The sequence below is a fragment of the Theropithecus gelada genome, chromosome 10 (assembly GCF_003255815.1).
Source record: "Theropithecus gelada isolate Dixy chromosome 10, Tgel_1.0, whole genome shotgun sequence".
Lineage (NCBI taxonomy): Eukaryota > Metazoa > Chordata > Mammalia > Primates > Cercopithecidae > Theropithecus > Theropithecus gelada.
In genome coordinates this window covers 72,334,552-72,348,443 of record NC_037678.1, presented here as the reverse complement: position 1 = coordinate 72,348,443, position 13,892 = coordinate 72,334,552, and the positions used below count along the sequence as shown (strand labels likewise).

Genomic DNA, 13,892 nt, shown 5'->3' with positions numbered 1-13,892 from the left:
CGAAACCTCACCTCTACAAAAAGTAAAAAATTAGCCAGGTATGGTGGCACACACCTATAGTCCAGGCTACTCAGCTGAGGCAGGAGGATAGCATTAGCCCAGGAGGTCGAGGCTGCAATGAGCCGTGATCGTGCCACTGCACTCCAGCCTGGGTGACAGAGCGAGACCCTGTCTCAAAAAAAATAAAAAATTGCAGAGATGGAGAACAGCTTAGAGGTTGCTAGGGGTTAGGACTGGAAGTGGAGAGGGAGGGCGGAGCCATAAATGGATAGCATGAAGGAGTTTTGTGATGATGTTACATTTAAGTATCTTGATTGTGGTTGTGTTCTACAAGGCTACACACAGGTCAATGTTGCATCCTAGGAAGCCCCTCAATCCCTGGCAAACCTGACAGCTGGTCACCCTAGCAGATGGCCCCCTAGTAGGGGCCATCAGGCAGCCCTTGCATTTCTGAGGAGAAATTTGGGCTTCACCCAGTGCATGATACAGGTCCTCTGGCTGCTTAAGAAGAAGAGCTTGTAGGGGTCAGAGCAGACACAGGAAGGAGCTACTGCATGACTAGGGCAAGAAATGAGGGTGGCCCAACGTTGGTCAATGGGCCGGATGTTCACCAAACTCTTGCTTTTCCTCTTGTGTGTTGTCTAGCACATGGTTGGAGTACATTTCCCAGCCACCCTTGCAGGTAGGTGTGGCCATGTGTCTGAGTTCTGGCCAATGGGACATAGGTAGACAGTCTCTGTACTTCCCATAAGCCCTGCCCCTTCTTGATGAGCTTTAAACCAGGTACTGAACAGGGCAGAACACAAGCTGAAAGGAATCTGAGCTCCTGCTATCCCACAGAGAAGGATCTGCTGATCAGGAACACATGCTATGAGCTTAGTGTGTTTCAGCCATTATAGCTGTCTTCATCTATTTGTGACAATGGTGCCTTAACTGACACCCCTTGTGTGCATACCCCCCGGAGCATGCCATCAGCATCACTAGCCTCCCTGGGCACCTGTATTGGGGTAGGGGAACTGGATAACAGGCTGAGATGCTCAGATAGCCCCCATAGTTAAAGAGAACCAAACATCCTTTGAGCATCTTGGGGCAAGAAAGGGCCCCGAGTTCTGGGCCTTAGAACCCTAGAAATATTCGATTCTGGAAGCACTAAAGGGGCTCTCACAGAACACAAAATCCCATCTGTGCCATTGAACAACTGGGGAAACTGAGCCTAAGAGAGCAGAAAGTACTTGAGGCCCCGCAATGAATCTATGGATGAATGAGTGCTTATTCATTCATTCATTTTTTTAAAAAATCCATTCCACAAGTATGTCTTAATCACTGCAGTATAGGGCACATAGGGACAAAATAGAAGATTCCTGTCCTCATGGAACTCACAAACAAGCAAACAGGAACTGATAGACATGAACAGGTACTATGGAAGGTAAAGCAAGACAAGAGGATAAAGTGAATAGTGGTCCGTTTTACTGGAGTGGTCACAGGGGGCCTCTCTGAGGAGGCAACATCGAGGGGAAACAAGCCCCAAGCATATCTGGGGCAAGATTTTCCAGGCAGAGAGAATGGCAAAAACCGCAGGGTGAGTGACAAGAGTCTGAGAAACATGAGGCTAGCTAGAGCAAAGGCAGTGGGGAATGAATAGGGGAAGAAATTCAAAAGGGGTGAGCAGCTTCGTCCTGCAGAGCCATGTGGCTGGCTGTCAATTCACAGTGCACATGGGTCCTCTCTGGCCCTGCCATATGGAAGCTGTCCCCTTTGGACTTTGGAGACTCTAGTACTGGGGGTAGTGCGGCAGAGGATGACCTCCGCTTTCCTACAGCTTGATCTTCTGGGGTCACCTCGTTTCTCCAAGTACCTGCATTCCACGTACAGGCTGGGAGACTTGTGCATCTGGAGAATTCATTCATTCACCATTCATTTATTTATGCATTCATTATGCAAACATTCTGAGCACCGCTGTGTGTCTGGCTCTGGCTTGAAAGAGATGACAGTTTAGAGGGAAGAACAGACACATCCACTGTTACCACCTGATGTGATCAGAGCTGTGATAAAGGGATTGTGGATGCCCAGAGGAGGCACTGGACCTGGCCTGAGAATCAGGGAAGGCTTCCTGGAGCAGAGGCAGCGAAGAAGGAGGTAGGATATAGGACGGTATTCCATGGAGAGGCCCCACAACATGAAAAGCTCAGAGGTGTGAGAGGCCTGTGGTGTTTGTGAAACAATCAAGAGTTGAAATCTCTAAGGCTAAAGAGAGAGGGGTGGGGCAGTGGGAAAGATTGAGATCAGAGATATCAGAACAAGAGGGCCTTGCAGGCCATGGTGGTGACCATAATGGGATACCTGGATGCCCATGTCAGCTCTGTCCTTGACTCACTGGGTGGCCTAATCTAGGCACCCCCAGTCCTGAAGCCTCAGTGGCCTCATCTGTGAAACGGAGCAGTTTGGGTGGGCTGACTCTGACATTCCACCAAGATCTCCATGTTGTCTGCCAGTGTTCTCGGAGCCCCACAGAAAGAATGGCCAGGCCAGGGCTGTACCTTCAGCTGCCACACTCTCTGTGTGTTTCTCCTGCCCCTGCTATGCCTTCAAGTGTCCCTCATTGCACTGGGAGAAGGAGCTAGAGGAGGTACCAGCATTTACCTTCCATTTCTTTTGGGGCAAACTTCACACGTAGTAAAAAAGAGGACAGGCTGTGCAGGGTGGCTCACGCCTGTACTCTCAGCACTTTGGGAGGCTGAGGGAGGCAGATCACTTGAGGTCAGGAGTTTGAGACCAGCCTGTCTAACATGGTGAAACCCTGTCTCTACTAAAAACTACAAAAAGTAGCTGGGTGTGGTGACAGGCGCCTGTAATCCCAGCTACTTGGGAGGCTGAGGCAGGAGAATCGCTTGAACCCAGGAGGCAGAGGTTGCAGTGAGCTGAGATCATGCCATTGCACTCCAGCCTGGGTGACAGAGTGAAAAATCCATCTAAAGAAAGAAAGAAAGAAACAAAGAAAGAAAAGAAAAAAGGAAGGACAATTGTTCAACAAGAGAGTGTCAAATGTAAGCTCCGCTGGGCCTCCTTTCTGGGGCCTCCGCAAGGCCCCTTCCATTCTGATGAGTCTGTGCCTGAGAAGTGGCTAAGAGGGACAGGCACTGGACCAGAATGGCCACTGACCTGCTGTGTGGCCTTGGGGCAAGTCACTTGGCCTCTCTGAGCTTCCCTTTGCTCCCCAGAAAAGTGGGGTTACTCAGAATAGAAACCCAACCCATTGGGTTGTTTTGAAGACTCTATTATATGTAAAGTTCTTAGCAATGCCCACCATATATGCCTCACAAATGACAGCTGGCATTATTGTTGTTGTTTTTGGTGGGTATAGTGACAGGAGAGGTAAGCGTGCTGTTGGGTTGAAGGAGGAATTTGCTTTGAAAGGGTTAAACTGAATCAGCTGCTCCCAGTCCTGGTGATAAGGTTGGAGGAAACACAGTCCAGGTCCCCAGCCCTGTCACAAGCGGATTTATGAGGTGCTGGTCACTTTGAGTCAGAGTAGATGATCCCCGCAGGCTACGCAGGAAACATTCAGGGTTAGTGGCCAGAAGGGGCTCAGGACTCTGTTAAAAGAATGAGACAGGGTCGAGAGAAAGAGAGAAAACCAGGCAGCAGGAGCCCCGCAAACACCCCACCCTGCAGGAGGAGAGAAGGGGAGAGATGGGGTTGAAGGGAGAGACAGAGAAAAGGGAGAACCAGAGGCCCAGCTAGGAGGAGACAGTGAGCCTGAGAGAGAGACCATCAGCAAGAGTAAAGGATGCAGGAACAGCCAGGCAGGGTCCGGGGCAGAGCGGGGGAGCGCGGGCCGCGGAAAGACCGAGAAAGCAGGAGCCAAGGAGTGGTCCTTAAGGGCTAGAGGGAGGAACAAACAGAGAAAGGGGGCTGGGGGGAGGGAAAGAAAACCACAGACGCGGAGAGGGCGCGGGAGACGGTAAGGGTCTCCGGGTGTCCGTGCATCTGTACCTGCGCGCGCTTGCGTACCTGTGCCTGGCGGTGGGCATGTACACGTGCTCTGGGGCAGTGCCGGGGGCGGGAAAGACGCGAGACCGCGCGCTGCGGGACAGATCGAACTCGAGCACCCTGACCCGGGCGACCCCCGGCCCCTCCCCCCGCGCTCCCGGGCCCCGAGTTGGTTAACGCGCCGCCCCCGCCGCGCCGGCTCCTCCCCGCCAGGGCAGTGCCCCTGCTCCGCCAACGCCCTCACTCAACCTGGCTGCCGGCCTCTGGGCGGACCGCGGGTCCCTGGCGTCCGTACTGACCCGCGACTGGCGGATGCGCCCGGCGCGCCCACAGCAGCCCCCGCGCCCTCCGCGCCGCCGCCGGGCCGTCGGGCCGCCCGGGGAGCGCCAGCCCGGACCAGGCTGCCCAGATGCGGGCGCCACTCTGCCTGCTCCTGCTCGTCGCCCACGCCGTGGACATGCTCGCCCTGAACCGAAGGAAGAAGCAAGGTACGGGGGGTGACAGGACAGGGCGGCCGGGCAGGCGCTGCTGGGCAGACCGGGGGCCGGGAGGCCGGGGGTGGCGGCTTAGGGGGCATCTGCCTGGTGCCTGGCGCCCTGGATCATTCGCTCCTCCAGATGAGTCTCAGCCTCACTTTAAATGGGGAGACTAAGGCCCGGGGCACCCAGTGAGCAAGCCATTGAGCCAGGGTGGGCCAAGGAGACTCTCCCAGAAGGTAGAGGGTAGCAGGGCTCTCTGTAGTAGCCACATGGTTGGCAGAAAGGAGGACGGCTCCGTGCAGAGACAGAAGCCTCAAGAGCCAGACTAGGGGGCACAGGGACTAGGAGACAGACTCAGTGGCTTAGAAGTCATCCCAAGCATCCACACTGGGCCAGGAAGTGACATTGAGAGCCCTGGGCTGGGAGTCCAGAGGCCCCAGTCCCAGCCTCATCACTCACCCTGACCCCTGGTGTCACCTCCCAGAGGGCAGTGATCCTCCGTGGCCCCCTCTGTTGAGTTCAGCCAGACCTGAGACCTGAGTTCAGGTTCATTTATTCTAATAGGGGATGGCCTAGAAGAAGCCCAGCCCCTCAGAGAGCCTTAGTTTTTCCATCTTGACCTCCCAGGCCGCTAGGAAGATGAGCCAAGGTTCAGATCACAAATGTACCAGGGGCCCCATGCACTCTCACCTGGGAGTCCTATGCCACAGCCTCGCTGTGAGGGTCAGAACATCCTCAGAAGGTGGGTTGGAGGCTGTCCCTGCAGAGCAGGAATTGGTAGAGACTGTGCCTCAGAGAAGGGTAAGCAGGTGAGCAAATGAGCAAATCGCCTGCCTGAGCTGGGCAGCCCTTTGGCCTCCAGGTGCCACTCTTAAGATCAGCAGCCGAATGCCAGCCACTGTGCCAGGGGTTTTTCATGTCCTAGCTCATCAAATCCCAACTATATCCTCATGACACAGGGGTCATCCAGTTTTAATAAAGCCTGGGATTCCAAGGCTCAGACTGGTTTAAATAACTGCTGAATTGTCCAGCTGGTGTCTTCTCTCTTTCCAGCCCTGGCATTGGGTGTGAGCAAGGATAAAGGGGAGAGAAAATGAGAGAGAATGGCTTGCCCTCTGGGGCCTTCCATTTGTGTGAAAGCTCTACAGTGACAGTCACTCCTGAAACAGAGCAGAAAGCAGACAGAGGCTGTAGGAGAATTGGGAGGTGGGATTGGATGGGGTCAGGGAGACTGTGGCCCAAGAGGCTCCAGTTCTTGCTGTGACAAGGGAATGGAGAGGCATGTGGTTTTCAGCTGAGCTGGGGTGAGTTTGGGACTCTATGGGGACACTCGTTTGTGAATGGCCTTTGTTTAGTAGTTAGGGGCATGGGCTCTGGAGCCAGGTCAACTGAGTTCAAATCCCAGCTTCGCCATTTACCAACTGAGTGACCTTGGATAAGTCACTTTGCGTCTCCAATTCTCACTTCACCCATCTGAGGGTCCTTTAGAAGATATCTGAGATCCTTCTCCATTCTAAACAATACCAAAAAATCAAACAAACCCCCTTTCCCTTCATTAACCCATCTTTTACTTAAGTATCCTGCTCATAAGGACGATTGTGGGCAAGACTGAGTGTGTATGGGAAATGAGTAGCTGAGGACACAGGCTCCTAACGGGTGCTGGTAAGTATTAATCATTCTCATTTCCTGTCCACTGTGTCCTTGGCTACTCACAATGGCCTAGTGGAGGGAGGGGAGAGACGCTTGTTTTCTGGATGAGGGAACCGAGGTTCAGAGAAGGAAACTGACTTGTCCAAGGTTGCACAGTAGGTGAGTAGCAAAGCAGGCTCGAATCCCAATCTGCCTGACATAATGCTGAGAAGATATCTTCTGAGGTGTGCTGGTCTTCCCTTCTCAGAGCCTCGGTTTCCTCATCTAAAGAGGAGCTGGTTTAGGCCAGGTGTGGTGGCTCATGCCTGTAATACCAGCACTTCAGGAAGCCAAGGCAGGCAGATCACTTGAGGTCAGAAGTTTGAGACCAGCCTGGCTAACAAGGTGAAACCCTGTCTCTACTAAAAATACAAAGATTAGCTGGGTGTGGTGGCGGGCGCCTGTAATTCCAGCTACTTGGGAGGCTGAAGCAGGAGAATCGCTTGAACCCAGGTGGCAGAGGTCGCAGTGAGCCAAGATCTTGCCACTGCACTACAGCCTGGGTGTCAGAGTGAGACTCTGTCTCAACAACAACAATGACAACAACAAAAAAGAGCTGGTTTAGAAGACTTTAAGATGCTTCTCAGCTCAAAAAAGACAAAAAAAAAAAAAAAAAGAAAAGAAAAATGATAAATTTCTATCCTGCCCCTTTTGCCCCCCACCCCATCTACAGCTCACCACCACCTCCCCAGGAGCTCAGTGAGGAGGTAGGGCTATGGCTGCAATTTGGTGAGGGGCTCTCGGCATCCCTCCTCCAGTACCTGATCTCTTGCCTCTGGGACACACACCTGCCTAGCATCTTCAGAAGAGGCTTAGGGCTCCTTTTATTTGTTGGATACGACGGAGATAGCCTTGGATTTCAGTCACACCCCTGACCCAGTTGTGTCATGTGACCTTGGGTGAGTAGATTTTCTCCGTCCCCCACCCATAGCCTCAGTTGCCCATTGGCACTGGAGTGGGGACCAGAGCTAGATAAACCCTTCCTGTAGCATCTTTTGCAAGGCAGCCACAGGATCTATTCTGGTCAAATAGATTGGGAAATGCTGGGTTTAGCAGATTTCTTGGCGGTGAGACTTATTAGAGCATGCTGAAGAGGTGGAGATAGACAGTGTAACCCAGGTGTGATGGCTCAAGCCTATAATCCCGGCACTTTGGGAGGCCAAGATGGGAGGATAGCTTGAGTCCAGGAGTTCGAGACCAGCCTGGGCAGCATGGCAAAACTCTACAAAAAATACATTTTTTGTCTCTATAAAAAATACAAAAAATAGCCAGGCATGGTGGTGGTGGTGCCCACCTGTAGTCCCAGCTACTTAGGAAGCCGAGGTGGGAGGATCACTTCAATCCAGGAAGGACATCAAGGCTGCAGCGAGCTGTAATTGTGCCACTGCACCCCAGCCTGGGTGACAGAACAGACGCTGTCTCAAAAAAAAAAAAAAAAAAAAAAAAAAAAGGAAAGCGAGAGAGTGACCTTTCCCAAATATATTACACATCAGAGACCATTTCTCATAAGGCATCTGCTTGGAAAATTCTGTACACAATCCCTGAGGGTCCTACCAACTTTGACCTTATCTAACTTTGGCAGGAGAATGTGTCCTGAAAACACCTGGCTGTTGGCAGTACTTCATTCATTTATTCATTTACTTGCTCATTTAACAAGTTTCACAGGGCAGCCTCTGTGCCAGGTTCTGTGTCGGGGACCTTGGAGATACCCAGGTGAGCAGCCCTGGGCCTGTCCTTGGGGAACGGCCAACACAGAGGGATGACCCTTTCCCACCTTTCTCCAGTCTCCCCGGTGCCTGAGTCTTTGGCCTTAGCGTTTGGCCAGGTCTGCACGATCCCGAGGAATGATCTGCTGGGCTGGCATCTGCCCTGTCTGAGCCCCCTTGAGGCCTGGTTCCCACAGACCCGTCCTTCCTCAGGCTCCGGCATAACTGCTTCTTAATGAAGCCCAATTTTTCTGTTTCTAAGAAAGAATGAAATAAAAGACTTGAGAAAGATTCTTGGATCTCAAGTGTCTCTTACAAAACAACATTTTGATTAATTAAGTATAAATGAATCAGAACCAGATGGGGGCATTTTTTTGAAACATGCTGGGGTGTCCTGGCAATGGGACAGTCCGGCAGAGTGAGGGGGCTCTGGTTCGCATCCCTAGATCTGGAGGTCCATTTAGACAAGGAGGAGGTGCCAGCCTGTGACTGACTTTCCCTGACATCCAAGGCCTGCTGGGGAGGGACCCCCACATTCACATGGAGTTTCTGGATCTTTCTAGACCTGAGCAAGCAAGGGGCAAAGTGAAGAGTCCTGGATTCAAACCTTGAGCGCTCTCCTGCCCTAGATATGTGACATTAAGCAGGCCACATGCCTTCTCCCATCCATGCTTCCCCATCTGTGAAATGGGAAAACTTGCACCTACCTCTGAGCAATTGGGAAGATGTACCACAGTCCAAGAGGGAAGGGGGCCGAAGGCACACAGTAGGGGCTTCATAAGGATTTGACCACTTTCCCTTCCCATTGTACAGCAGAGCAGACATGCCCTGGACCAGAAGGGAGTGGGGTCTCACGTGGGTTAAGCTCACCTCCGCCTCTTGCTTGTGATGTATCTAAAGCAAATCTTCTCCTCTCTCTGGGCTTGTTTTTCTTTATTGTAAATTGACTGTGGCGGTGCCCACTCCAGAGGCCCATTATGTGGCGTGAATATGACACTTCCGTTTAAATTGCAAAGCCCCGTGCGGAGGGCCAGGCAGGCAGCACTGTCTCCTGTACACAGACAGATGCACCAAGCCCTGGGCAAGCAGGAGCCATCGCTGGGCACAGAACAAGGTATGTCCCCTGAGTGCTGGCATCCAGGTGAAGCCAGGTTTACATGCAGGCGTAGTTCTGAAGGGGATTCCTACAGGGCGGGGGTGGGTAATGACTGGACATTGAGGACTGAGGGAATGGTGCTGAGTCTTAATAGAACGTAACCTTGGGCCTCTCGGCTTGGGTTTCTTCATAACATAGGGGCTGGCTGAGAAATGGAAAGCTGAATTCTTGGCACATAGTAGGTGGTCAATCGAGTTTTATTTGCCATCCTTCTTCCACTCAGCATTCTGAAGCCAAGCCTGGGTGCAAAAGAGATGCTGCTTTTCCATCCCATTGCCCCACCTCCCTCTCCTGTGGATGGAAACTATCCAACCCCCCTGCCTGGCCACCGAAGGAGATTCAGGCCACTGAGATTGAGGCCACGGAGCAAGGAGGGAGGCGAGCCACGTGCCGGGAACTGTGCAGGTGGGGCTTCGCATCCTCACTCTGCCACTGCCTTGTGTTATGCCTGTTTCCCAGACACAGGAACTGAGGCTCAAAAAGTATCAATGGCCTACCCAGGAGCTCACAGCTGCAGAGCCAGGACCTGGACCCAGAGTTTTGGAGGCTCCGAAGCCTGTGCAATAGATATAGAAATGAATCATGTCAGTGATTTGCCAGGACTGCAAGGTGGAAGCGTCTGAGAGGAACCCCATCGGGGGGAGTAGGATTTAGGATTCTGTCAGGCAGAGGTGGCAGTAGGGTAAGGACCTCTGCAGGATGATGGGAGAGTGTGGCCAGGTGGGAAGGGCACAAGGGACCACATGGCCAAAGGAAGTGAAGTTCTGATTGCAGATTGGGCCAGAGTCCCATCATGGAAGGCATTGGGTGCCATTCTCCGGTCACCATCATCATGAAGAAATACTTATTGGGTCCTTCCTCTAGGCCAGGCCCTGGGCTAGGTGTTGAAAAGGACAGCAGAGATGGATGTGCCTCCATTTCTGCGGCCAGAGGACTATTTTTACATGGCCTTCAAGCTAAGAATATTGGAATATGCAACAGATCGTATGTGGCACAAAAAGCCTAAAATATTTACTATTGGGATCTTAAGATCCACCAATGAGAACATCATGGACAAGACTTCTGAGGCTGCACCTCAACACACCCTTGAGAGCAGGCTGGTGGTGGTCCCAGCCTCAGCTGAGGAATCCGAGACAAAGAGGGGACGTTGCTTGGCTAAGGTGTCACATGGATAGGGTTTATTCATCCGTCCTCCCGTCTGGTGAAAAAACTGAAGCTCCCATTAGTTTAAAGTTTTCCAAACTGAGGGTTATGATGCATCAGCAGGTGAGGGCAATAAATTTAACTATAGCCAGCATTTTTGAATGAAATGGAATGGAACGGAACGGAACAGAACAGAACAGAATGGAATATAACTGAATAAAATAGAGTGGGGTCAGCAAACATTTTTTGCGAAGGGTCAGATAGTAAATACTTTAGGCCTTGCAAGCCACATATGATCTGTCACATACTCCACTCTTCTTGACTCACCGGCCACACAAAAACATCCAAATTTGGTCCAGAGGCTATGGTTTTTGCCAACCTCCTTTTTAGAATATATCAGAGTGCATTGCAAGTGTGAAAACTATTTAAGGAATGTGTTTCAGTTTACACACATATGTGAATGTGTGTATGAGTGGGTGAGTGTGCATGCCCATATATGTGGATGTATGTGAGTGTGTGCATGCATGTGCATGTGTGTACTAGTGTACTGATATAAAAGTGTATTTCTTACCGTTGTCAAAATAGTGTGGAGGCTGCTGGACCAGCTGAGCCCATCTTCTGTGCTCAGGCCCTTTCAGTTATGGCCTAATGAAGGCCCTCCTGACAGCTGTAAGGGGCAGATTCCAGGAGGATCTTTATATTACAGTTGAGGAGACTGAGGCCCAGTGGGTGGTACAGCAACAGACAGGGGTGCTGGGATGTAAGCCCAGAGAGTCTGTCTCTGGAGCTCCAAACAATTGCCTTAGTTCAGATGCTTGTTTCTAATCACCCTGAATCTGACAGCAACATCATTCCCCAGGTGTGTGGACTTTAGCTCCTGGAAGGTGGAATCATGTGTTGGGGCCCTAAATCTCCTCCTGCATCAACACCTCTGCGTGGCCAGGGGGTGGCAGACATTGCGCGCTCCTTTCCTTTGGTCCACCCCAGCCCTGCCTGGTGGATATGCCCCCACTGCCAGCTTACAGAAGAGGGAAGTTGGTTCAGAGAGGGGGGCTGGCTTATCCAAAGTCACATCGCAAATACATGTGTGAGCTGGGTCTTCTTAATTCCAAAACCCACAGCAAATCCTGCCTACGGTAGACTTCTCCTGAAAACCCATCTAATGCTGCCATTAACCACCTTCTTGTTTGTATAGCACTTTATAGTTTGCAGAGCAGTTCAGCTTTCATTTTCTCTCTGAAATTCTGGAGAAGGGTTCTAGAATAATGAAGTGTTAAGGCCAAAAAGGTCAAGTGAGATCTTTGAGACCAATCCTTGTAAAATTGGAGACTCAAGGGGGGAAGCACCTTACCCAAGGTCACCCAGCCATGAGTAGAAGTGAGGGTGCAGGCAACCAGCGGTGAAGGCAAAACTTGAATTGGTAGAGGAAGGCAGCCTGCTCCAGAGCCTGATAGGTTGAGAGCCTCTCAGAGCCTCAGTTTCCCCCCATGTGACTTGGAAATGCTCAGTGTGCTTTGCCTTTTTTCCCAGGGCTAGGACAAATGTCAGAAGACAGGATGGAGCCAGGCGCAGTGGCTCACACCTGTAATCCCAGCACTTTGGGAGGCTGAGGCAGGCAGGCAGAATACCTGAGGCCAGGAGTTCAAGACCAGCCTGGCCAACATGGTGAAACCCCATCTCTACTAAAAATACAAAAATTAGCTAGGTGTGTTGGTGCACACCTGTAATCCCAACTACTCAGGAGGCTGAGGCATGAGAATCACTTGAACCTGGGAAGCAAAGGTTGCAGTGAGCTGAGATTGCACCACTGCACTCCAGCCTGGGTGACAGAACAAGACTCTGTCTCAAAAAAAGTTAAGACAGGATGGAATCTGGAGGGCTTTCACACATCCAAGGCTGTCTGCAGGAATTTCTTGCTTCTTTTTTTTTTTTTTTTTTTTNTGCAAGCTCCACCTCCCGGGTTCACGCCATTTTCCTGCCTCAGCCTCCTGAGTAGCTGGGACTACAGGCGCCCGCCACCACGCCTGGCTAGTTTTTTGTATTTTTTTTAGTAGAGACGGGGTTTCACCGTGTTAGCCAGGATGGTCTCAATCTCCTGACCTCGTGATCCGCCCGTCTCAGCCTCCCAAAGTGCTGGGATTACAGGCTTGAGCCACCGCGCCCGGCCAGAAATTTCTTAATAACCAGAGGCCAGCCCAGGGCTGGGTGCCTCTTAAGGGCCTCCAGAGTTACCTGGGCAACGTGAGCCTCTCCATAGGGTCCGAGGCTTGGCTGTGTGATTTCATGAAAGGGACCAAGCCACGGAGCCATCATGGTTTCAAGGCTAGTCCTGTCCTTAGAGTACTGGGCTATAGGCACCATCAGGACGTAGAACAGCCCTGGGGGTGGACATCAGGGAACACACTCCTCACCTACATCTCTACACACATATATGTTCCCCAAACCATATTTTTTCTTTAAAAAGACTTCACTTTCATTGGCATCAAAGGTTGACAAAAGTCACTTTGGATTTGGTTTTGTGGTTGAGCATTTATGTGAGTAGACGTGAGGGTGCAGGAGATGCCAGATGTAGCCTGCATTCCTTGATTTTATTTAACAATTTCAGACACTGTTCTAGTACTTTGTATGTATTCATTGATTAAAGTATCTTCATAAACCTGTACAGTGGGTAGTAGTATTCCTATTTTATAGACGAGAAAACTGAGGCACAGGGAGGTTAAGTAACTGCCCAAGGCCACTCAGCCAAGGTTCAAATCCTTCCTTGCCCCAGAGCCCAGCTCTAACTACTGAACTTAATTGCCTCCCAGCCTTATTTCATCCTCACAGCACCCCTCTGAGGGGCCTGTCGTTACCCACATTTTGTAGCGGAGGAAGCCGTTAAAAGAGAGGCACATTCATTGAAGTATGTGCAGTTGCCATTTGTGTAGGTCATAAACAGCCAAATATTAGCAATTTCATGTTTCTACCCCATAGCTTGGCAGAGTAAGTTTGGCAAAAACCAGGATTCCATCCAGACGATTGATTCCAAAGCCTGAGTCCATAACCACCACGGCAGCCCTCCTCCCAGGCTACCCACATTATAGCCCCATGAAGTGGCTTGACCCTATTATTCTCCCTCTTCTACAGACGAGACCTTCCACATTCAGGGAGGGGAATCAACTTGCCAAGGACACACAGCCAGGCTGGGGAAAGGTGGTGATGTGCTCCCAGGTCTCTGTGGGCTGGAGCCTTTTTTCCTAACCCTGTGTAATAGCAACATCCAGGACACATGTGCCCTCAGCCCCGCCCTCGGAGTTTCTTCCAGATCCCGTCGGGAATAGTCTGCTTCCCATCTCCGGATGGGTGACGCCAGCTCCACCCGGACACTGCTGTCCCATGCTGGGCCGCCACTGCCTGCCCTGGAATGATTTCTTGCAGTAACAACATGATTCATAGGGCCCTTGCCCTGTGGCCCATAGTGGGGGCTCTGATGTGCCATTGCGCACAGGGTGGGAGGTTCTGTTTCACCAACTCAAAACAGAGGCATTCCCAAGCCCAGAGGACCCAGGCCACTTGGGAAAACCACTCCCTTTCGCTGGAAATCTCCACTTTCCCTGGAGCCCGATGGCAGAGCCCACATCCGCCAGGGTGGAGACATGAAGAGAAGGAATGTCACAGCTGCCCGTCTGAGCCTGCTCTGGGGTTGGCCAGTGGGCACCGCTGTCTCTAGCAAGTCTCAGATGAGCACTG

At 51.6% G+C, this 13,892-nt stretch overlaps 1 protein-coding gene across 2 annotated transcripts in view; it reads left to right on the top strand.

Moving 5' to 3' along the window:
- The first annotated feature begins 4,321 nt into the window (after positions 1-4,321).
- The window catches only part of RSPO4 (R-spondin 4), a 41,558-nt gene continuing 31,987 nt past the window's right edge, over positions 4,322-13,892 (top strand). The window contains exon 1 of one of the 2 annotated variants that reach the window (XM_025400438.1): positions 4,322-4,478. In XM_025400438.1, the coding sequence (XP_025256223.1) occupies positions 4,400-4,478 (79 nt within the window). In that variant the 5' untranslated portion in view covers positions 4,322-4,399. The remainder of the gene's footprint in view (positions 4,479-13,892) is intronic. The other variant, XM_025400437.1, reaches the window with a different exon arrangement.